The sequence below is a fragment of the Triturus cristatus genome, chromosome 1_2 (assembly GCF_964204655.1).
Source record: "Triturus cristatus chromosome 1_2, aTriCri1.1, whole genome shotgun sequence".
Taxonomy (NCBI): domain Eukaryota; kingdom Metazoa; phylum Chordata; class Amphibia; order Caudata; family Salamandridae; genus Triturus; species Triturus cristatus.
The window spans coordinates 344241070-344265983 of NC_140580.1; the positions used below are offsets into that span (position 1 = coordinate 344241070).

The window sequence follows — 24914 nt, forward strand, 5'->3', positions numbered from 1 at the left end:
AAAAACTGCATTATTCAATTATTGTCCTGAACTTTTCAGTACTACAGACAGTAACTAACAACTGTTCCATGCTCCAGCTGGAGGTCTTTGTTTCTTAGTGCTATGAATGCAATTATTTCTGCAGGTGGCGCTATGGATGCAGCGCGGGACAGATGCACTGCGAGTGATGCACTATAAGAGCGGCTTGGGAGATGACAAACTTCACGTTCAAAAGTAACAAGCGTGAAGGAGCGCTGCGCGGTCCCGTGGCCGCGAAGAGCAGGCAAATGCACTCGTGCTTGTGCTGGCATCTGCCTTGCGGGAGCGAGCAGTGGCGGCACGAGAGCCATATGATTTCAATTACCACGCGCTCCGCTGCTCGCTCCTGCAAGGTGGATGCCAGCACAAGCACAAGTGTGCCTGAAAAGGAGCAGACCGATGGCTAAAGGCCCCCCTAGAGCAGCGCATGCGCGCTGCCTAGGCGAGACCTAAAAAGGTTGACTTTTCAGAAGACTATACTGTTTTATTGTGTATGACTAGTTAGTGTACTAAGCACCTGCTGACATCAAAGTTCAAATGTACATTTATTAATTAAAATAGTGTGGAAGTATACTAGTTGCAACTACATCATTTCACCCCCTAAAAAATACATTATTAGAAAATGCCAGCACAATGAGGAAACAATATATGCTGAGAAAAAGGAAAATGTAAAAAAATAATAATAATAATAACCTTAAAATAAGGTGCCTTGTTTAGAATGCATACATAATTTTTAACTCATACCTGTTAATCTCCTGGTCACCAATACATCTTTCTTAGCGTCCTGCTTCTGACCTTACTAACAACTCCTTAGTGGCACCCATGTCTTCTGAGTCATTAAGTAAGAGTCCTGCCTCCTTATAGCTTCAGTACCTGTCACAATTTCGCCTGCTTCTGTGATAGTTTGTCTATTTCATCAATATGTTTAGCTCCTTTATTACTCTACTCTAAACACAGTGATTGATCTTTTCAAACTAAATGCCATAGTGACTCTAAGTATACTATTAATGTTTTGAAAGAATGCATTGTCGATCCAATATTGCATTAAGCATCTTAGGTGTTACCCGTAGTGAATATTTCTCTCCTCCATGCTTCAAAATGTAACAAATATCTTTCTCTGTTGCCTCCATTTCCCCTTTAAAAAATGACTGCCAAAACTAGGAAATTTAATTACTTGAAGTTGTGGTTCCTCTTTGCGAAGTGGCATGCTATCTGTGTGTAAAAATGATGTCAGATATGACTCCAGTCTGGGTAAGGCGTACACCCTTTTTATTAGTTTATGGAGTCTTAAGTATTACTTCTCAAAGAAGTGTTGTGTCAACAATATCAAGACCATGTGGTGAAAGGCTGTTCTTCCTGATTTGCAATCAGTGGTCCAGTCAACTGGTGTGGTTGTCTTGTCCTTGTGATTCTTGGCCTCGGGAGAATGCAAAAAAAAAAAAAAAAGAGTCCTGAGTCATATGTTCAACTGAGTCTAAACTAGTGCCAAAACCATCACCAGTGTGAGTAAGCAAGCCCACTTCCTCAGCACTGTGTCTTTTATACTGAGCGTGGCCCAATGCAAAGAGCCCAGCAAACAAGAAAAGTGCCCACGGTGTACCCTAGGTAGAAACACCTTTCTCTAGGCTAACCAAAACCTGCTATCATTCCAGTAAACAAGTAGAAACATGTGAAGGGAGTACTTTCCATGGCCCTGGAGACAAGCCGTGGCTGACAGGACCTCAGCGCCCTTCTCCCTCAGTTGCTCTTATGTCTCTGTTGTTGTCTCCCTGCCTCAGGGCGTTCGTGGCTCGGTCGCTGTGTCTTCCTCCAGTTAGCTGTCCATCTGCAAGGGCTTTTCTGTCTTCACAGCTGCCGCCGCAAACAGTCCTGAACACGCCGAAGGGGCGCTTCCCTGCCCACGTTCCTCGTATCTTCCCCCTTGCTACTAGCTTCCGGCATCCTCTTCTCCAGTGATGCCACGCCCCTTAATTCCAGCTGCACCATCTTCCAACCACGGATCATCTCAATTGACTAGCGAGTTACCTTTGGCTGGAGAAGGCCTGACCTTGTCGTCCATGTTGGAATTCCCGGCGGCAGAGCATGGTTCTATGCTACACTGTTACTTGTTGATCATAGTCCCCAAGTTCCTGTTATGTTAACTTCATCACAGTTTTAACAGATACCCTATTTTTACTGTATCAATAAATCCCCAAGGGCATGTTACACTATGCACAAAGTATTTTGAATAACAAATTGCAAATGTCAATGGTAGCTCTTTGCCTGTGTCTGACTTATATATATATATAGCACAAAGTTAGCGGCACACAAACGAGTGCTGCAACATCTACGCGCAATCTCCAACCAAGATAATACCTACCCCGTAGCTAGGCACTTCAAAGAAACCCACAAAAGTGACATCAAGGGACTCAGTTATTTTGTTATTGACTCCATTGAACCTAGCAGAAGGGGAGGGGACCGGGAGACCAAGTTGCGCCGATTAGAGACACGCTATATTCTGCAATTAAATACCAAGACCCCAACTGGTTTGAACATGACTGAAGATTTGCACACATGCTTGGGCTAAATTTGATCTGTATAACTAAGCAATTTTATTATCTTTTACTCCATCTTAATTCTAAACGAGCTTAGGTGTCCATTGGGTCATAACGACATAGTTCTGGTCACCCCCTTGGATTTTACCCTGTGTCTTATTTATGTATTTGTATGAAAATTGAGTCAGATGTACAGTGGGCAACTTTTAACTTTTTTAGTCATGTGTCTTAATCTATTTAATTGTTTTAACAATGCAATTATTTATTTAGCATTTTACTATTTATCTTATTTTAGACACATTGTACTGTATTGGTTATTCCTGCGTATTTGCACATCTGAATTCGAGAATCATTCCTAAATATTACTATCCATGGAGACACTGTTTTAGCCTCACACGCCATGAAATCTCCTTTTTCCGCGCCCTGCCTTTCTGTTTCCATTTGGATCGTTAATTCTGTTGCATACCTACTCCTTTAATACTTTATTGTTCGCAGCTATTAGATGTGGTATTATCCCATTTGTGTCACACCGTTGGTTGTGTCCGTTTTCGAACCAGAGTTATATAGAATATTTTTCATTTTATTATTTATTTACACTGGCACATATGCACTTTTTTATGTAGCTACTTTGTTCTATCAGGCACATGTATTTTTGGGTATCAATACATATTTTTCGTTCTGTCATGGCAAAAATCATACAAAATTTATGGTTTTCACTTTTGATTATTTATAGTAGTTGAAACAATGGTTTGCTGCTTCAAGTTTGCTCATTGCAATTTATTTGGCAATAATGATATACAATCATGTTGTAGAACAATTGGGCATTTATGCTGCTATCTTTTAAATATGACCTTTCTTTGAGCTTTGCTAGGATGCATTCGTATTTCTTACAACTATCATTTACATTTGTTATTTGCTACCTACTCTCTGGTGTACTATCCCAGTGATAACATGAGCTCTACTTATATGAAGTCATTATATTGTTTCTACTATGTTTATGGTTTAGTGAAAAATTCCCCCTCATGTGACCTCCCCATGTGATGTGATACGTAGCTTGCATTAGCACTTTAAATATGTGGCTCTACGAGCACAACGCTGTCATGTGATCAAGGCTCTAGGAGAGCCGAAACGTTATGGCCGTCGCTCTGGGCAAATAAATGGATATATTGCACCTTAATCTGGTTCGTGTGCTACTTCGCAAGCGGCAGAAGGAGTGTGAAGCTGGTGGAGGTGGTTACCTTTGATATATATATATATATATATATACTGTGTAAGAAATTAGGCTGTTAGTTCCAAATGCATTCATTATAAGTATAAGTATTCCAGTGTTCATCAGTAATACTGTCAATAAAGTATTTCAGTTTGAAAACACGTGTCGTATTCTTTCTTCACTCACTATAAGCCACATAATGCAGCCTTAGGACCAACCACAATGGGTCCCTAAACTTCAGAACCCAAGAGCAGAAGTGCTTGCAAACAACAAAAACCTTTCCTGGGGTCGTAGTTGTAAGGCCCAAGTATACTTGGGGTTAGTTTTTTAGGTCTCGCCTGACCCAGCGCATGCGCTGGTCTGGCGAGACTTATTGAGAGGGCTCCAAAAAGTGCTACCAGGCAGCCTAGAGCTACAGTGCAAGTGCGCGGGCGCGCGCGCTGCGCTTTACCGCGATTACTTTCACTTTCGCGGCAGCTTTGATGTTTGATCGTGGCATAGCCAATAGGTCTCGCTTTTGGGACCTTATAAGTATTTAGTTATGCAACTGTTGCATGGCTACACACTTATAAGCTCCCAAAGGCAAGACCTATTGGCTATGCCAATGCTTGTGTAAATATATTATGGGGTTGAGGTGGCTCCTGAACTTCTGCAGCCCCCTTATACATACCTTAGTTGGTGGTGCCTTTTGCCATTGTTGGGCCACCCCAAGCACCAGAAAATATTCATGCCCATGTCGGATAATATTGTGCGCCCCTAGGATTACCCTCCAACTTCCCTCAGTAGGTAATTTCCCTCAACTGGTCCTCAGGAGGCATAAGGGAGCCTGTGGCCCTGGCAATGGAGAGATCTTTCCTAGTCCTGGAGATCTTCTGGGTTCGAAATCCTTAGTCCATCCTTGCAGGGCATAAGATGGCTTCCTGGTTTGAAGTCCTTAGTCCATCCTTGCAGGGCATAAGATGGCTTCTTTGTCCAGCTGGGTATCTTTTCACCATCACCTCTCCATTTCCAGAATTGCCTCATCTATTTCTTCCTTGTACAAGGTCTTTGGGGGGGAGGGGAGGGGGGGGGGGGAGGGAGCGTTCTGGATGGCCGGCACCCCTGGCCTATATTTGGATGCCACAGCATCCCATCACCCCTGCCCCAACCGTCTTGTACAGATTAGGACAATCCAAGATGGTAACTTAAAATGTTCTCTGTTAGCAGCTCCTCTGAGGGCCTCCGCTTTGCCCCGAACTGACACTGCTGCCTGATCCCTTCACACCAAAACTTCAAAGGCGAGTCCCTACAGTGCTGGCTCTGGAGGTCTAGGCTCCCTCCTTTGTTCCCATGAGCCTGGGCTGGCCCAGCCCAGGTGCAAAGTGACAAGCTTGTTATCAGATGTAGATCTCCTCCTGACCCTTCCCTTTCCCAGGAGCTGAGTCAATCACTGTTGATTCCTCTTTTGTGTGGGAGGCATTTGATCCCTCTGCTGGTAGCAGAGTAATTAACTTCTTCCAGTAGGAGGGCCAAAGGCCTGAAATCTGTTTATGAGCTGAGGCAGACAAATATGATAAACCTTGAATTCCCATAAGGTGTGTATATATATTAATGGGGACTGCAAATTCAAACTTGGGTGTTGGAAGTGTGCTCTTTGCTCTTTCTGGGTCATCCCAGAGTTTTGCCTTCTATTTCTGAACCCATAGGAATCTATGCACTTTACCTCTGCCAATAAGTGGTAATGTGCTTGTGCTCTTTCTTTTAAACATAGTAGAAATGGCATACATAGTTTATTATAAGTCCCTTGTATATGGTACTATGGGTACCTAGGGCCTGTAAATTACATGTTGCAAGTGAGCTGCAGCACTCATTGTGCCACCCACTAAAGTAGAACTATAAAAAATGTCTCAAGGCCTGCTCCTGAAGCCATTGTGTGCAGTTTTAAACTGCCATTTCGACCTGGCAAAAGACCCCTTTTTAGTACTTATATGTCACCCCTAAGATAGGCCCTAAATCCCAATAGAGCAAGGTTCACGTTATTTAAAAAGTAGGACAAATACATTGATGTTTTACATGTCCTGGCAGTGAAATACCCCAAAGTTTTTTTTGACTGAAGCAAGGCTGGTTCTCCCATAGGAAAACACTGGGTTACATTATAGAAAACTATAATGCTTAATTTCAGGTAAGGAGCAGCTAGAACAATGATTCAAGGGCTCATTATAATAAATTAAAACCCAACTTATTGATGAAGTTAGATTTTATATTACTTTTTTTGAATATGACACTTTTAAAAAGTTGTCATTTTCCTGCCATATGGAAATGTGCCTCCCCGCAATTGTCCAGTATCACCTGACTGTTGAATGGCTCCCCTCTTGTGAGATGTGGATTGCCTCAGAAAGTGGAGAAAGGATAGTGGTGTGGAGAGGTATTTTTCTTCCTTGAGCAGAATGACCTGGAAGGTTGTGCACAAGCCCCTTCCTGAGATTCAAAGAGTTCCTACCCTGTCACTGGCAGATGTGGCTCCCACCTAGGCCTGCCTCCCTTTGTCTTTCTAATCAGCTTGGCTCCAACCCAGTGGAAGGGAGGAACTGCCCCAGAACTGGTTTTGAGTGACCACACAGGAGGGTTTGCCTATTTCCATAGCCACACCTATGTGTGAGCGCAGGGAGCTCTGACCATGGGAAGAAGGGTTCTGCCATGTTGGATTTAGGTAGAGAAGGGCTCTGTGGGATAATTTACATTAAAACACACAGGAAGTGCTGCAAAAGTGAGTAGTGCATTGGTTTTAGAGTAGCCGGGAGTTTCCCCCACCCATAGGCTGGCACTGAGTGTAAATGTGGCAACCCAAGTACCCTCCTGAGAACATTCCTGGACCTGTGAAGAAATGGAAGGACTGCCCTGCTAGCTGAAGAACCTGAAGTAAGAGTTGACTTACTTGCCTCAAACCCAGGGCCCCAGAATTGACTCCAAGTATCATTTGGCTGAACTCCTGTTTGAGCAACAGGGATGTAAGTTTCCAGAGGCCTTTCCAGCAATTACCCAGTTGACCACTTACAAGTGAACTGGTCCTGGACCCTTTTTCAGGACTCTGCAGAAGTGAGTCTTGACCACTTAGTGCTGTCCCCAAGGTCCTGGACCATTGGCTGGTATCAAAGTGTACACTTCCTAAAGTTTCCTAAAACCTGGGACTTGGAAATGCTTTGCAGCTTTTTCCTCTGAGAACAGGCAGGGGGACCAGGGCCAACTTGCTAAGCCGATCCAGCGAAGGTGCATTGCCGCTGGACCAAAGATTCAGTTTGCTCCTGCTCTGTTGTTCTCTGCAGCAAATCTGATCCAGTGGGACTTCGCAGAGAAGGTGCCCGGCTTTGCGGAGCCCCCTTTGGCTACACCCTGCAGCCTTGCCAACTAGGGGAACCGGAGTACCAAAAAAGTAACTAAGTATGAAGGTAGAAAACTTCACTGAACGAAGGTGTAAAAAATATCCGGCCAGTTAGGGACCTTACCTGGGCATGGAATTCAAATGTCTCCTGCTTGGCGCTTGCCCGCCAAAAGTCACAACTTCAGCGAGACCTCGTCCAGTGGCTATACGTCAAAAAGGAGCCCTCTTCGGCCACCGCTGGTTGCCTTACACTGCTGAAGAATATTGAGTCTCATTCTAGACAGTAAGTCTGAAGGTAAAATTTCTCATCGGGACAAACATGGTCTCTGTAGTCGTCCTGAGCTCCATCGTGGTTTGCCTTATATGTTGACTTTTTTCAAGTCAAGCTCAACCAGATGACTGTGGTTGGCGCGCAACACTTTTTGGTGCTATTTTGAACCTTAAACTTTAAAAACTCTTAACTGCGGTTCTACTTATTAGACTTTAGCATTTTAGTGCATTTTATTTATTAAAATGTACTCAATTTTTAGGTCTCGCCTGGCGAACGCAGCGCAAAAGCGCTGTCGCCAGCAAGATCTATTGTTGCTGACTTGCCTCGGAAGTGGGACAGGAGATGGGCACGCGCAGGGCGATTGGAGCCTGTGTACACGCACGTGAACACGCACGTCCACATATGCGATGTGCACATCTCCTGTCCCCCTTCCGACCACATGCCATCCCCGTTTGATCGGCCCGCTGTAAGATGGAGCCGCTCAGAATGCGAAAAGGACACTGCGCCTCGATCAGGCACCAACAATAGCCCACATGGAGCCCCCCCAGCCCTTCTTCACTCACCGGGCTGCTCTCTTCTGGCGGGGGTTCCTCCTCGCGGCGGCAGCACTTCTCTTGCAGGGCTTCCCTGCACTCCTGGGAGCCCCGCGCTGCCGTGGGCAGCCTCAGCCGCCCGCACTCTTCACCCGGGCCCCCTCCTGGGACCCGGGGCTTTTCTCCACTCCGGCCACCACCGCGGGGCTCTACCTTCAGCATGGGAGCCCCGCATTAGCACGGCACGCCGGTTTCTCTTCCTGCCAGAGCAGGCTCCGCCCACGTCCTGGGCGAAGGGCACCTGACTTCCGGTTTTGCCGAACAGGGCCGCGGCGGTGATTGCTTCTCGGCAGCAAGAGGGGTAGGCTCCCTCAAGAGTTAAAATAAATGTAGAAGCGGGGTGGGCACCCACTCAAAGGATTTTGTCTGCTCTTTAGTACAATAGGCTTGTTATTTGTACAATGTGTGCACGGTCCCATCTACTCTGCTTACAAGCATCAAATGTGTTGGCTCTGCCAATGTTTGTTTGACCTAGGACTGCAAGTCTTCCCCGGCCCTAACACCTTTACTGAACATTCAAAGGCATTTCTTGAACGCATATAGGCATGCCTGCATTTTACTCTGCATGCTTGCTGGCTCTTTGGTTAGCCCCCTCAAAATACGCTTTACCCAGACAGTCAAGAATTGGTGCTGGAACAGTAGAATATCTTGACCTCGAGTTTTGGGCACGTTTCTGTGCTTGACTGATTTTCAGCGGAAACATGAAAATACTACTACCTATACCAGTAACAGACATGTGGGTTAGCGCCCTCAGGTACAATATCTGCCACCATGAAAACACTGCCAAGCCACTACAGAAATGTGCAGCCCCATTTACAAAAATATATCTATATATTTAAAAAAGTGACCTAGAGAAAAGACTTGTTGCAGTGAAAGTAAAGCATGTATGGAACTGGCTGGGTTGGAATGTCATGTGTGGAAATTGCAACTGACCAGTTAGGAATGGTTTCTACTGCATCCAGTGAAGCTACTTAGTCTATGAAACCCAGCACAATATATATGGGGGAGGGGTGTTATACGGGTTATAAATACCAGCTGAAAACAAGCACACGTTTTTAGTCATTGAACTGGAATACATGGAAATGTTCTCCATATAGAGGTCTAAGACCTACATACACCCAAGTAGATCAGTCTGAAGTTATTAGTATTCAGTAAACTGGCCTTTGCACCTGGGTGTCGAGAAATGAGGAAGTCACTCCAAATTCTGGTTAAGTTTCCAAATCGTTTCACTTTAAAGAAATGCTTCCTTCGTCTTCTGAAAATATCATAGACCAGTGCACTGCTATTAGATTAGCCACAGCATGTGCTCCTAAAGTGGCTTCTCTCAGCCATAGGGCACTACACAGTTCAATCCCACCATGGAGGATTGACAAGGTTCTCAATAATTGATTTATAAACGGCTGCGTGCATGGTTGTAAAAATGCTCCCGTATTTTAACAAGCATTTACAATGCAATAGGTCTTGCATTTGTAAACGGTTAAGCTATTGGCATTGTAAATGACAATGCCTTTTATTATCAGTTTTATAAAACAACATAAATAAAAGGCAGTGTCATTTACAAATGCCAATAGCTCAAACGTACGCAAATGCGAGACCTATTGCATTGCAAATGCTTGTTCTAAATTGGTTTGGGATTTTCTTGTGCTGTGTTTTCACTTAATTACTGTTTTGACTACGGCATAAATAATTTACCCATTGCCTCCAAGTTAAGCCTGACTGCCTTATAGCTAAGCTACTAGAGGGTTAGGCCCACATTTATTTTGTGACTTTTCTTGATTCACCCTGACGAGGACTGTGATTAATATTTGAGATGGGTTCTCACCCTCCCTCTACTGATACTTCAATTTCTTACATTGCGTGTTTCTACCTATATTGATACTTTGCTGGACCTTATAGGCCTAAGTGGAGCTAGACTGTACTTTAGGCAGAGTTTGCCTGTCATATATATAATACAGTGAAGTACCACAGGCATATGCTATTATCGCCTACTTATTCTATAAGCCTTACCCCAGGTCAGTACCAATCCTCAGAGTCCCTTCTGCGATAGGCTTCCTGTAGGTAGATACTGGGCTGTGCACAACAATAGTGTCACACACACAGCCTGCATATGTGTGCGCATATGTGTTCATGTGTAAAAAGCCCTGTGCCTCTTACCCTACCTGTGCAACAGCTGCCTTGTTTTATAAGATGGACATTGGCAGTTAACACGCTCAGTCCAATTACTGCAGATTTATCGTGAGTGATACTCTATTAGTGAGACTCGCTCAAAGTAAAAATTAAAAAAAACTGGGTAGTCAAAAGGAAAAATTCCTGGAGGGCTAAATGTGTGGAATCCATTTGATGAATTCTCTAACTGATGTAGTGATGGCATGTAAGTGTGTGTTATACAAGGTTTCACCTCAATTCAAGATGAAAAGCAATTTAATTTACAATATGAAAATACAGATTTTAAATTACATATGTGGCTGCATTATTTGCTAATGTTTGTTGATCTTTTTAATTGCATTGCTTAACGTGGTATAATTTAGCAATAATATCCAAAGTGGAAGGCACTCTATTGTAGTTACTGATTGGGGTAGGGAGAAAGGTAGAGGGTTGTGCCCTCTTGGGCATTAACCAAGAGGGCTCAACCCTCTACCTTTCTCCATACTCAACTCTACAATGGCTCTTGGGTGCAGTCATTTACGAGGAATGTGCCACAACTAAATTGGGCCCTGACAATTGTAGCATCAAAAGTCCAAAACTTTCCACCCAAACAGTAACTTGTACTGATTGGGGTAGAGTCAAAGGGTCTAAGATGAAGCACTATTCCACCCCGGTCAAATAACTACCTGGGAGTGCCCTTTCCCATGGATAGTATTGTTTATTTGTTAATCTGACCTTCATAAGGTGGGGGGAACTTAAAAAAGTTGTTAGTGTGTTTTTTATGACACTATAATTACCTGAGCTAACTATAACTTACGCCCCCGCAATGCACTGCTTATGGCCTCACATATTACATAGCTCATGTCATGGTCATGTGACATCACTGATGGCTTCACTGATGGCATCACTGATGACATCATCCAGTAAGTGTGATTGTTTTCTAGAAGTTTATGAGTGCTAAACATATATGCGAAGCTACTACAAACTTTAAAATAGTATACTTTGAGTACTACTGAGTAATACTGTTTCTAACATATATTATGTGTGTGGCTGTGTGGCTCTGTGTATCCATGTGAGTGGCTGTATGGGTGTGTGAGTGGGTGTGTGAGTGGCTGTATGGGTTTGTGAGTGGCTGTATGGTTGTAAAAGTAGGTGTGTGAGTAGTTGTGTGGGTGAGTGGCTGTGTGAATGGCTGTATTGGTGAGTGAGTGGATATGACAGTGACTGTATGGGTGAGTGAATGGGTTTCTGAATAGCTATATGAGTAAGTGGCTGTGTAAGTGGTTGTATGGGTTAGTGAATGGCTATTTGAGTGGGTGTTTGGTTAAGTGAGTTGGTGTGTGAGTGGCTGTATTGTAGATTTGGTGTCTTTGTGAATGGATGTATGGGTGAGTGAGTGGATGCATGTGTGCTTGTATGGATGTGTAAATGGGTATGTAAGTGGTTGTGTGGATGTGTGAGTGGTTGTATGGATAAGTGAATGGCTGCATTGAGAGGCTGTGTGGGTGTGTGAGTGGCTGTATAGGTGAATAAGTGGGTGTTTGAGTAGCTGTTTGGGGAGTGTGTGGCTCTGACTGGCTGTATGGGGAAAGGACTGGTTGTATGAGTAGGCAGTATGGATGAGTGGGCATTTGTGTGAGTGGCTGTGTGGGTGAGTAAGTGGCTGTGTGAATGCTTCTATGGCTGAGTGAGCGGTTGTGTGAGTACTCATATGGGCCTGTGAATGGGTATGTGAGTGGTTGTGTGGGTGCATGAGTGCTGTAGGAGAGAGGTTGTATAGGGGTGTGTGAGTGGTGCTGCGAATGATGTCATTTAAGATGTCATCAGTGATATCTCTGACCATATCATGAGTGATGTAATATGTGAGGTCATAAGCAGTGCATTGCAGGCACGTAAGTTATAGTTAGCTCAGGTAAGTATAACTGCTGAATTTTGCTGGTTTTGCATGAATTAAATGTGAGCCTAACTATAACTTCCCTGTAACCTTTGGTTTTTTCAGTGAATTTCTAAGGTGTTTTTTTAATGTTATTTACTAATTACACTGTACCTGTAACTTTTATTTCCTAACTGTAACCTGTAACCTTTGAGAGTGAGTGCATGAGTGTCTCAGTTGGTGTGTGAGTGAGTGTGTGACTTAATGAGAGTGTGACTGGGTGTGTGAGTGTCTTTGTTGGTCAGGAAGTGGCTGCATAAGTGTCTCACTGGGTGTGAAAGTGGGTGCGTTGGTGTCTGAGTGGGTCTGTGTGTGGGTGCATGAGTGTCTAAGTGAGTGTGAAAGTGGGTCTTTGAGTGGGAGTGAGAGTGTTTGAGTGGGTTTGTGAGTGCCTAAATCAGTGTATGAGTCGGTGAGTGAGCGTATAACTGTGTTTGTGAGTGTGTATATGAGTTGGTCTGTGAGTGGGTTATCAGTGTCTGTGTGGGTGTGTTTGTAGCTGTGTGAGTGACTTGGTCCCAAAGGAACCACACCTGCCCTTTTATCCACCAAGAGGCCACAGTTTTGCACAAAATATCTACCCAAGTTACTTTCTACTTGTTAATTACTACGTGCTACCTACCTCTGCGTAATGGAGCACTAGGAAATGTCACCTGTGACCTTGTGTACGTTTAGGCAATGTGATTTTTACTTTATCCAGAAATATGTGATAGGACCACAAAGAGTTAAATCTCCACCAAACAAGGGTCTTTGCTCTTGACTATATGAAGTAAGTGCTTCTGTAATTGGTTGAGATGTCCTCATATTCCTCGGCATCAAGAACTCCTCACCAAAATCGACGAGAAACATGCCGCGGGGCCTTTAGGTAAGCTCTCCATCCTCCTGTCAAAAGGCAGGAAGACCTTTTCATACTACTAAGGTGGATGGGGCGTGGCCAAAAGGGTGGAGCTTCCAGGTTATTTGCACATTTTCACACTCTTAGTAACCATGGAGTGTGCTCTCACCAGGAGAGGCCAGGAAAGAACCTACTTGTCATGTCAGTACAGATTGCACTTCAGTAGATCAACCATGCATTCACCTCCTTGCCTTAATTGAAATGGGGAGGGGGGGTCACATGCCTAGGCTAATTTCAGCTCGAGGACCCCATCCCGGCCATAATATATATATAATAAAAAGGGGATGGGGGCTGCGAGTCCCCCGTCCCTGGCCAATTTCAGCCCCGGGGACTCCATCACCGAGGGCCCGATCTTAATTTATATATATTAAACAGGGAAGGGAGACGTCCTTCCTGGGCAGATTCCTGCTCTGGGGAGCCCATCCCTGGGGCCTGGCCAAAATGCAATGGGGGAGGTGAGCCGCACAGCTTTCCTCCCCCGAGCCCAGCCATGCTTCCCTGGAGCCTATTTCGGGCACCCAGTGTGCAAAGGGACTGCGGAGGGAGCCTCAAGGCCCTCGCGGTCCTTACCAGCTTACCGCCTCCTGCCGGAAACGGCATTGCTATTGCACACAGGGAGCTGCTGGAAATGCAGCAGCTCCCTGTGTGAAAAAGTGGTTGTTTTATCTCCTTCCCTTCCCGCGGAAAGAGATGAAATCTCAGCTTCCAGCGGATGGGAGCACTTTGACAGCTCCTGCCCGCTGGAACCGGAGTGTTTGCTTTTGTTTGGCGGGAGCTGGAGCAAAAGCTGGAGCAAAAGCAAACCGCTATGCCTCGCTGGTGGCCCCCCCGGTACATAGCAAGAGCCGTCAGTGTAAAGCACTCTTGAGGCCTTGACTGCACTAATAAAAATGTTTTTTAAATAAAAGTTACTATAGTGCACAAGAAGGGAGAATCTTAGCTACTGTACCCATAATAAGACTCCTACTACCTAAACATTGTAATAATAATCATAGCTGTGAGAAACTGGATTGTTGGTTTAATGAGGGGGTCTCCCCAGTTCAAGTGACAGCCAAAATCTCCATGGGGTGAACCACAAAGGTCACCAAATTAACCTGTGCTTTACCCTTGGTAGCTTGGCACAAAAAGCAGTCAGAAAACACAAGACAAGAACAATCCAACACCAATTTAGAAAAATTGTGAGAAATATAAGACATTTCTTGACACCAAACAACAAAAATCCAATTAGTAGAACTTGATTATGATTTTTTTTTACATTTTTCATAAAATCTATCTCCTAAAATCTCAAAGCACCGAATGGAGACATCTAGTCGCGCAAGAACAGGTTAAAGTCGAAAAATATGGCTGACCGCGATGGAGCGCGTGTCGTATACAATAAGTGGATTGGACCTGCAAAGCTCATATATTTGGACTTTGAAGACATTTTAAAGAAAAGTTTCTGAGAAGGCAAAGCTCTGCGGGGCAAGGCTGCAGGTAGTGTCTGAGGAGGATGCGTTGATGCCGGGGAGCCCTGAATGAAGTTGCGATGAAGATTTTTATGTTCTGATTTAGATTTAGGTGGACGGGTTATTCCGTCACAACGGTGGCGGATATCCTGTCTGACGAAAAATAAATCCCATCGGATAATGTGGGATTTATATGGAGGCGGATGGGATGTCCGTAACCGTTGTGACGGTGTAACCCGTCCGTTGACATTTAAATCAGGCTCTTATTCTGTTTTTTGGAAGGCAAACATCCCCAGTGGATGAGTCAGGGGGCTGTAGCCGATGAGAGTTCCAGGACGCCGGATACCCCATTTGGTGAAGGACCACTGAAAAGAATTTGCTGCTGCAGAGAAGTCAGGCCAACCGTGATGCACCTTGGGCGGATAGATGAGCAGGCCACAGCAGCAGGTAGTCCCCTAGGTGTTCTGTCGCAGGTCCAGAAAGTGAACAAAAGAGTGGGTCTAAGGGTCCCTTTTTATACCTGGTGCCTTCTTTAAAGTAGGAGATGTTTCTAGAAGTTGTCCTTTGAAGTGTTTATAATTTCCTGATTCCCCTGCCCTGGCACCAAGCTGGCTTCAGGGACAGGGCAGTGGTGACGAGTCCTTTGTGTGAAGGCAGAGCACGGCCTTTTAAGTTTCAAGTGGGGCTGTGCCCAGCTCTGCCTGCCCATCATGCCAGCAGAAGGCCCATTCAGGCACCCACAATCCCACTATAATGTGACTGTCTGGAGGAATTAACAAATTCCAACTGCCAACTACACCCAGTCATGTGGCGTAGGACAGGCTGCAGGCACCAAATAGCACAGGGCAGGAAAATATCAACTTTCTAAAAGTGGCATTTAAATTGTAATTTAAAATCTGACTTTACTATTAAAGAGGATTTTCAATTACAATGTCATAGATGCTAAACACAAACACCCTTATGCATCAAGCCAAAATCCAGTCGGTAAAATACCGATTCCTTATTAGCTCCCGGTATTAAGTAAAAAATACCCAATCCCAATGCATCAACCCAAAAGCAGAAATCGGTATTTAAGGAATCCTTAAATAGCGATTCTTTAAATAGGGATTCCTTAAATACCGATTCCTTAAATAGCTCTTGCATTTAAGGAATCCCAAAGTGAGATTCCTTAAATGCAATGCATCAAAGTTAAAAAATTAGCGATTTCGCTAATAAGGGGAGCAAATTACCATGAAGATGAACTGCATGGTAATTTGCAAAAACTTTGAAAAATGCACTTTTGTGCATTTTTCAAAGTGTCATGTTGCGCACACACATGCCCTTAGAGCATGTGTGTGTGCAACATATGTGCACATATCATTTTCAGGGGTGCAACAGGGTGTCCTTTTGACACCCTGGCACCCTTGAAAGTGCTCCAGCTATTAGCGATTCGGTAATACCGAATCGCTAATACAGAATGGCTTTACATTCATTCCTATGGGCCTCCAAGCCCATAGGAATGAATGGGTAGGTATACCTTATTACCGATTCGGTATTACCGATTCGGTAATAAGGAATGTTAAGGAATCGCTATTTGAATAGCGATTCCTACATGCATAGCCTTTTGCTATTCCTTATTAGCGATTCCTTATTTTTCGCTAATAAGGAATCGCAAATGCTAATGTTGATGCATATGCCCCAAAATGCTTACCTGTTCCCCAGTAAAAGTTAGCACTTATTAAATGTAATAAGGCAACCCAGTGTTATCCTATGGAACAGATAGGTCTCTCAGTAGTAAAAAACAAATTTAGGAGTTTTTCACTACAAGGACGCGTAAAACTTAATATTACATGTCCAATCCTATAATTAAAATGCACCCTGCCGAATGGGCTATCGAGGGCCTATCTTAGGGGTGATGTATATTCAGATAAAGGGGAGTATAAGGCTTGGCAGGTGGGTTATATTGCCAAGTCGAATTGGCAGTTTAAAACTGCGTTTTAGCTCCAATGGTAAGCTTGGGGCATGTTTTAAGGAGCTACTTAAGTGGGTGGCACAGTAAGTGCTGCAGGCCCACTAGTAGCATTTAATTTACAGGCCGTGGTTATTTGACATACCACTTTACAAGCGACATATAAGTAAATTAAATATGCCAATTGGGTATAAGCCAATTTTACCATCTTTAGGAGAGTGAGTGCAAGTACTTGAGCAATAGTTATCAGTGGTAAAGGGCATAGAGTTCTAAGGCCTAATGTCAGCAAACAAATGGAGGGAAAAGGCAAAACGTTTGGGGGAAGACCACCCTAAGGCTGACCGGTCTAACAATAGTTGCTTCATTGTGTCATGAGAATTCTAACTGCTGTTCTGTATAAAGAGAATTAAATATTCTTTACTTCATAAAGACAATTCTAGCAGCAATAATGTAGAAGGAGCATCCCAGCCCTTATAGAGAAAAAGGGAATTTTGTGCTACTGTAGATCAAAGGATAAACCCTAGCCTCTATAGGGCATTAAACAATATTGAGGCAATCCTAGCTACATTACTATGTGAGGGGAACACTATCCATTGTAGAACATGAGAAACAAGCATTTGCAATCCAATAGGTCTCTCATTTGCCACTAGAGGGCAGAATGTTCTAACAAATAAAACAAAGCCTTCAGGGAGCGTGTGGAGATTCAAATCCCCTCAGGCTCCCTGAAGCCTTTGTGCACAGCCAGAGCTGTGAACAAAAAAGCATTGGAATGTTGGAGCTCCGGGTTTATACCAGCCATTATAAGCCCGTAGCACTCCATTGTTTTCAATGGAGCTTCCAACATTCCAATGTTCTAATATTAATTTGACTTCTTTTTGGTTATGTGCCCATTGTCATTTTTATCTGGTGCATCTTTGACAACTAGACATCTGGCCCCATTTGAATGGATCACTGTACCACAATAGGCATTATTTGTTTAATTTATTTTACTGGTAGAAATACTTTTTTGACAATGACTTTCATGTATGTTTCTATTTCCTTACTTAGGAATGGTGCTGGCAAGCCCTTAACTGAAAGTGTACTGCGACTTTTGATCTGAAGCACATCACAATGAAAAGCCTAAAGCGCACCTTCTCTCCACGCAACACGGTAAGCCTTTTCTGGTGGGATAGTTAATATTTTTCAATCTGCGTTTTTTTTACTGATGACAGGAGGTGGTGCAAGGGGCAAGTAGCTGCTTTGGTGTGGAGATCTTTATAGTAGCCTTAGAGTTATAAGGGAGACATATGCTGGTTTAAATCTTCATGGTCCAGCACTGCCTCCCAGTTAGTTTTGGGCAACATAAATGCTACATTTCCCTATGACTTTGTTTCAACATCCCTGTCCATTCCGTCATCTTCATATTTATACAATTGTCTGTGCTAGGATTACATGCTTGTGTGCGTGTATGTGCTGTTTTTGTGTGTTTTGTTTATGCACAGTAGTATACACATTCTTATATCTAAAGGTCACTCCTTAGAGACTGAATAGACTGGCTGGTGAAGTAACTTGGTCACCCCTGCAAACCTCATAATAAGGAGGTTGGATACTGTTGTGTGTTTTCTCCTGTGTGTCGGCTTAGCTGGCAGTGCCCAGATATCATGGATGGGGCGGGATACCCTTTAGTGTTCCCTAGAAAAAGTAACAAGAGGACAGTTTCCTGCAGTGCATGGCTTATATTGTGCATAAATTAGCTGCGTGATAGACAAAGTGGATGGAGGGGTTTTCCAGAAGTGTTCCTTTACCAGTCTGTTTTGTGATCAGGAGTTAGTTGGAGAGAAGATTACTGTAGTGTGTAGATGACTGCATGGAAGCTGAGTGACTGGGATAAAGCCCCGGGGTAGCGCAAGAGAACAACTTGTGGCACCATGCCTGTCTTGAGCCTCTGGATGTTGTTGCCTCAGAATAGGTGGTTCCCCTTCCAACCCCTGCCTCCAAAATCTACGAGTTACATCGTGACCCAGAATTGGATGGCAGCACAACATTTTAGAGTCTAGGAAGTAAGTGGCAAGTATGCAGGCATGCTGGTGCATTACAGAGGGCCACCAATCTAATGGGTGGCTTTGAATATCTGAAAATCCCATACCTATGTTCTGGGTCAGCTTTAGCCCCTGCCTTGATGATATGAAAAATACATTTGTGGGAAAAAGATACTGGTTTAGTAATCCTCAAAACACATTTTTCTTTTCCCTGAAGTAGGGAATTGAATGGTGGCCCTTCCGTTTAAACCTTCAGGCCTTGCAAAATCCATACCAAAAAATACTCCTCACTACCTGCAATTAGTGGAGAGCCTTCGAGCGCAGGGATGCTGGAGGTACCAGGTTTGGGGAGCCTAGTGAATCCGGTTTCGTCCTGATCCCACTACTCTAGCTCCTGAGTGAATGAGCAGGTGCAAATAGAGGGCAATATGATTAAGACCACGTATAAGAGTGTATATAGTAACACTTAAGACTAGGTTTGGAAGTTCTGGGTGTACATCACCTCGTCAATGAAATGAATCCCCAAATATTTTGTGCAGCATGTGAGAGCTGTCCTCGAGTTTGTAACTCCCAAATAAATGAACATGATATGTTACTTTATGTGTTTTCTTCATTACATGGGCTATGATTGAGTGTGCAGTTTCGGAAAATGTCTAATTTGATGTGTAAGTCCTGTGTATATGGGGTTATTGGTAAACACTGCACATGGTGTACTCAGAATGGCACCCCATCCCTATTATTTGGCCCGATCAGTCAATTTACATTCACCTGTGGAGTTTCATTTTAAGGCAGTCGATTTTTAACCTGCAGTCCTGGGACCACAGGGGACCGCAAAGCCTACTCAGGGGTTCCTTGACTACATAGAAAAGTGAATAATATTAGAGAATTAATAAAGTGTGTATAAATAAAAAAGCAATATGTAAAGTTGCAAATTCTGAAACGTTCTGTAAATGTGAAGAAATTTGAGGGGGAAAAATTAAGTTAGTATCCTCAAATTGATTTGTGGTGCAAGTGCATCAAACAGAATGTAGTATGGATAATGATGCTAGAAGTATTGCTGGACTGTATCGGCAACTCTTTGTGGGGGGAGATATAGTAAAAAAACATTGAGTTTTGTCTCAAAGGTGGGGCGTTTATGAACACACCACTCTAAGACTCATTGGAAGTGTGACTGCATTGCTGTGCAATAGCGACTTGATGCTTTCTCCTTTCACAGTGAGTCCTATGTATACCTCAGTGTCATACAGGCTTCAATGTCCAAAGCACTTGCAGATATTGGAGCGAGAACCGCTCTTCCTTAAGCTTGGGCAAGCACCGTCTGATGTCCATAAAGAGCCAGAGAGACCTCCAGTGTGTTGTTTGGGATGTAAAGCCTTCAGCTGCAAAAGAAAGGCGGTGTTGCATCATAACATCAGGTTGATATCAACAGTGACAAATTCTCACTGATCCGCTGAGAGCTCTATTGGTTAGCCATGGAATAATTCACTACATGGGAGATCCCTCGTTTATGTACCAGAAAAAAAGTAAATTGTAGGGGCCACAATTGTTAAACACTAAATGTCCTTGGAGGTTTCTGCATACAGTACTACTAGATCAAGAAAGTAGCCCTTCTCCTATATGACCCCTCAGATTGGAATAACGTATTACATACCTTGAGAACTACCTGACCTTTACTGAACTTCAAGTAATTAATAAAAATTTGACGGTTTGGTTTTTGCATCTTTTTGGTGAGGACTAGCTGTTCTACTTGGTTCTGTATTTATTTTTCATAATTGTTGATGCTCTGATATGTTATTCAGAAAAAAAATTGTCAAGTGCTCTCTTGCCTTCAAGTGTTTCCATGCCACACTACGCATAGCTCAGTGATTTGAATGTGTTTCCAAGTCGACCGCAGATGTGGCATGCTGGCAGCATAATGGTGGTTTTGTGGCTCAAAGTGTGGGTGTATATGTATTCAGAGATTTTTTAAGTTCTACATCTTCCCGAGAAGGCTGTTAAGGTAACATCAAAATGTTGGTATCTACAGATCTCTGTTATTTAGTATTGGATTTGTACCATGCTAGATACAAACTTTTGATGCAGACATAGACTTCTGGCCCAATTCATCATACTAGCTCTACTTACAAGAGTATTCTTGGTCTTTAATTGCCTTTTTTGCTTTCTGACCTCCCACTGCATTATAGACATTGTAGTTATAGGATTTTCTTGTTTATCTCCAACAGTCCATTTCCATCAAGTCATTTGTTATTAACCCATTACGGTGGGCGTGTGCGCACGACGGCCGGGAGCCGTCGTGTTCCCGAACGCCGTTTATTTCTCCCGCACAGCGGGAAAAATAAACCCGCACGCAAGGGGTTAAAGAACCCATTTAGATCACCCATAATGCATTTTGGTCACTGTAGTAATCAATGCAGTAATACATTTCCTCATGAAGTATTTAATGCAACACGGATAGCAGTTTTACTCGTCTTGGAACTTTTTAGAGTAGTGTAACAGTATCAGTTTGAAGTCAGTTACATTTTTATACCCTAATGCCACTAGTCCCTAAGAAGCACCATTAGATATCCAAACTCCATCAAACCAACCCTAATACATTTCAGGCGTGGTTCTTGGCTTTGTAGGCCTTTCTTTTCTTTGCTGGTCTCCTGTTGCCTTGTGGTCTGTGTATTTCTGCCTTTTGCAGTTAATTTACCATATCGCTTTTGCAAGAAAAAGTGTTAAAAGACTGACTATATTTTCATATCCACCCAAAAGAGAGGATTTTTGTTTTTATCCAGGATAGAGAAAATAAACTTGGAAGGTGAATAATCAAGGTTCCAAGTTACAAAGAGGCAGCACACCAAACCCTTCAAAGAAAGGCATAAAAGGAAATGAGTAAACTGTGCTAGTATGACACTAAAAAGCAGCAGAGGTAACTTAAAAAAGCCGAATTACAGAAAAGATATTGCTGCTGAATCAGAAGGAAACAAGCACAAAAGTCCTGCTCGTGAATGAAGGATTCTTTTTGAGATGTGCTTCTAACCTCTCAAAGTTATATCTTCCTTCTGCTGATGGAAGAAAACTATGAGATAGTCAAGTGAACTTCTACACAATTCTGCAGAGGAAGCAAGGATGTACTGTGCATGGAGCAAGTGGGTGATGTAGAAAGAGCAGTAGAAATTTGCAGAGTAATCTTTTACAGGAAGCAAGAAAAGTGAACCAAAGAAATGTTATGATCTCATGTTTTCTTTTTTTTTTTTTTAGGCGTCCTGAGGAGCAATGGCCATAGCACCACCTGAATTTTTCAATAGTTCAGGAAGAACTGAAGTTTTTACGTGGCAGCCAAGCATAGTCACCATGCATGTGACACGGCCCAAGTCTGCGAAAGGACGCACCAGAGCCAGTGTGAGCCTCTCCCATGATGCGGAGCCCTTCTCTTTGCCAGTGCCAACTCCACCTCCGGCTGTTGTTTCTAATGAAGTGCCACACAGCCAACGAAACTCTGCTTCTGCCACCAGCAGGAAACTGTCTAATGTCCGGATGAGTCAGGAAGAGATCCCTGAGCTCCTGCAGCAGATGCCATCTAGACCTTCTTCTTCCTTGAACAAGTACACAGTTTTGCCTTGCATCAGAAGAAAGGGGACAGGAGACAGTGCTGAGAGTAATGTGTCTGAGCAAACCGGCAAGCTACATTTGAAAGAGAGACTGCAGGAAATACCGGGAAAGCCGTTCTATAGAGGAGACAGACCAGCTAAAAGTAAGGCTAGGGCACAAAGCTCTAAAGAACCTGTGGCAACATCATCCACCAGTTCAGAGAAGCTGCAAGATACCGCAAACGAGCAAAGTTCTTCATTATATCTGGACCTAGAGGAACCACTGGAGGAGCCAAGATTACTTCTCGCTGTGAGATCTCCATCAGGCCGTAGATATGAGCGCTATTTTCGGCCCACTGATACTCTTCAAACCATAATAGCTGTGACAGAAAAGAGGGCAACTGTTCATTATAAGAAATGTAGCATTGAAACAATGGAAGTACCACGCAGGAGCTTCTCTGACCTGAACAAGTCACTGGAAGACTGTGGGATTCCCAATAAGTCTGTGCTCTGCATCTTACAAAAAGAGCAAGACTGATCGGGTGTGGTACTTTAAACACTTTTGGTCCTGAAAAATGAGTAACATGGCACAGATTCCTGGCTTTGCCCTAGAGAAGCCAACTAACTCCTCACCCTTTTGCCCTGAATACTACAGATTATGGAAGAGTCTGATTTTGGGGCTTGGCGATCTTCCAGCGGGACAGTCCTACAGGAAAAAATATTGTTTAAAAAGTGTGTTTTAATGATTAAAAATCAACGAGTGAATATGTATGCCCCGCACACTAAGTGACCACTAATCCAAACACTGAGTTCACCCCCTGAAACAATGACCTCTTTTGCATGCACCCTTCATAATCAGTAGTCACCTTTTGGTGACTAGCCCAAGTTAGGCAAGACCAGCTCCTTTGTCTCTATTTTCTTGACTTGCAATAGGGGAAGCTGTGAATGCTTGCGCCATGCGATGCCAAGAGAACGCAGATTTCATTTGATAGAAGAGAGGATTGATGCATGATGTGCGAGCAGAACCTAAGATTCAGCTATGGTTTTGGAAGCTACTCCTCGGTATTGAAACTTGCTTTTGTCATTGTAACCAAATAACTTCTTTACACAGGTCTATTGTAAAGATTGATGTACACCTCGAGGGGTCTGAAAGACACCTGAAAGTGCCCACGCACAATAATGTACTCCAATATTGGCCCATTATGAACTTTTACTTTCATCTCATATTATATAACAAAATAATCTTTGTGAGTCGCCCTTTAGCACCCCTGCATTTATCTCCTCTAAAGTTTCAATACTTATCACGTACAATGTATTTAAGTACAAAGACTTAATTTACCTAGGTATGTCTTGACGACAATCGTAGGTATGCCAAACCACATTTTGCTAGAAGTTGTACATTTTTAAGGCATTGGGGTTGGTCTAAGATGGTAAAATGGGCATTTTGCTGGAGGTTGTACATTTGTAAGGCATGGGGTTGGTCTAAGATGGTAAGATGGGCAGTTGTATGTATGAACATCTTGAAGTAACACTTGTTCGAGGGTAGTTTGATGGGAATCTGTGAACTTTGGAAGGTGACATCAGATGGCTAGTTCACTGTGAAAAAGCATATTCTTTTCATTATTTTATGACACTGAACAGTCCACTACATGGAAATGTAGCATACCCCAGGACAGAAAAGACCAAACATGCTTTGTTAAAGGACCCATTCCAGCTGAAACGAATGCCTTGCCCATTCTGCATGGTTCTCAGTAAGTTAAGCTAAAACATCATCATTTCTGTCTTGAAGGGGTGATGTTGAGAGTGGACTGTATAGTACTGGTGAGATGGAAATAAGGTTGGGCCAGATCTATATGTGAAGTGGGTGGGCAACGCGAGTCAGGCTAGGTATGCCTGTAATGTGGAGATTGATCATACCTACTTGCAGAGGGGAAAGGAGAGCATGCGTTTGCATACATTCCACGAATGTATGGAATATAGAGTTGGCAATTGTCTTGGTCCATATTTTAGAAGGAAAATGTGGTCAGAGCCTCACTAGGTCTGCATGCGAGAGGCGGTAATGGTGATTGTTCCAGGCAGTTCTTAAGGAGAGGACGTCAGAAGTAATGAACAGTGAGTCTGGAGCCTGTCATGTGTTGTGGGAGATGGAGTCAAAGCCTGATAAGCTGGGTGCAGCATGGAAGGTGGTGCTAAGTGCTGAATAAGTCTGCAATTTGAAGAAGGAAAGAGACAGATCAGTTCTGCATGCAATCATGAATTAGAGCCAAGCCTGCATGATATGGGCATGAAGCTAGCACTGGACATGTTAGTCTGTTATTTGCTAGATGGATCTACAGCCCTGCAAGCCATGGATATGGTGTTGGGTAGGTGGAGACTGGGGACGTATGCATGTGAAGTTGGAGAGTGAGCTTTTCACTGATCACCTTTGCAGGTGCATTGCTTTCAATGTCCAGCTCAACTGTTAATATCCTTCCCATTTCACTTTATTTCTGACATATACTGAATCACAAAAGAAACTGCACTTAATGTTGAGGTTGAATTTATAAACTTCAAAATGAAAACTCGAACATTGGCTCTTTTTTTCTCAAAGACTTTACATAGTGAACTCTTTTAAAATGTGACCCTTACTTGGAGTTTTGACAAGCTAGGCACTGATTCAATCACAGTGTCACTCCAAGCCCAGGTGGTCAGCTGATTTAAATAAAAAAAACAATCCAAGTGAGAAACCTACCCAATCCAGCAATAAGCAACATACTGATCTATGTCCAGCAATGCCCAAAGCCAGCGACTGTAGCAACCCTTTATCATCCCATGTGCATACTGAACGAAATCAGCTACTTCTTGGGCAACAAGCAGCATTGAGCAGAGCCAAATGCTGATATAAACCCAAACCGATCAAGCTGAAAATTGTCTTGGAAACAGTACCAAGCTAAGCAACAGTCCATACATCGCACCATCCAAGACGGATAATGAG

The 24914-nt window shown here is 43.4% G+C and overlaps 1 protein-coding gene across 2 annotated transcripts in view; it reads left to right on the plus strand.

Moving 5' to 3' along the window:
* Window positions 1-24507, plus strand: part of UBXN10 (UBX domain protein 10) — a 46718-nt gene extending 22211 nt beyond the window's left edge. The window contains exons 2-3 of one of the 2 annotated variants that reach the window (XM_085604069.1): window positions 17398-17499; window positions 21612-24507. In XM_085604069.1, coding sequence (XP_085460195.1) covers window positions 21627-22478 — 852 coding nt within the window. In that variant the 5' untranslated portion in view covers window positions 17398-17499; window positions 21612-21626 and the 3' untranslated portion in view covers window positions 22479-24507. The remainder of the gene's footprint in view (window positions 1-17397; window positions 17500-21611) is intronic. The other variant, XM_085604073.1, reaches the window with a different exon arrangement.
* Window positions 24508-24914: the final 407 nt, after the last annotated feature.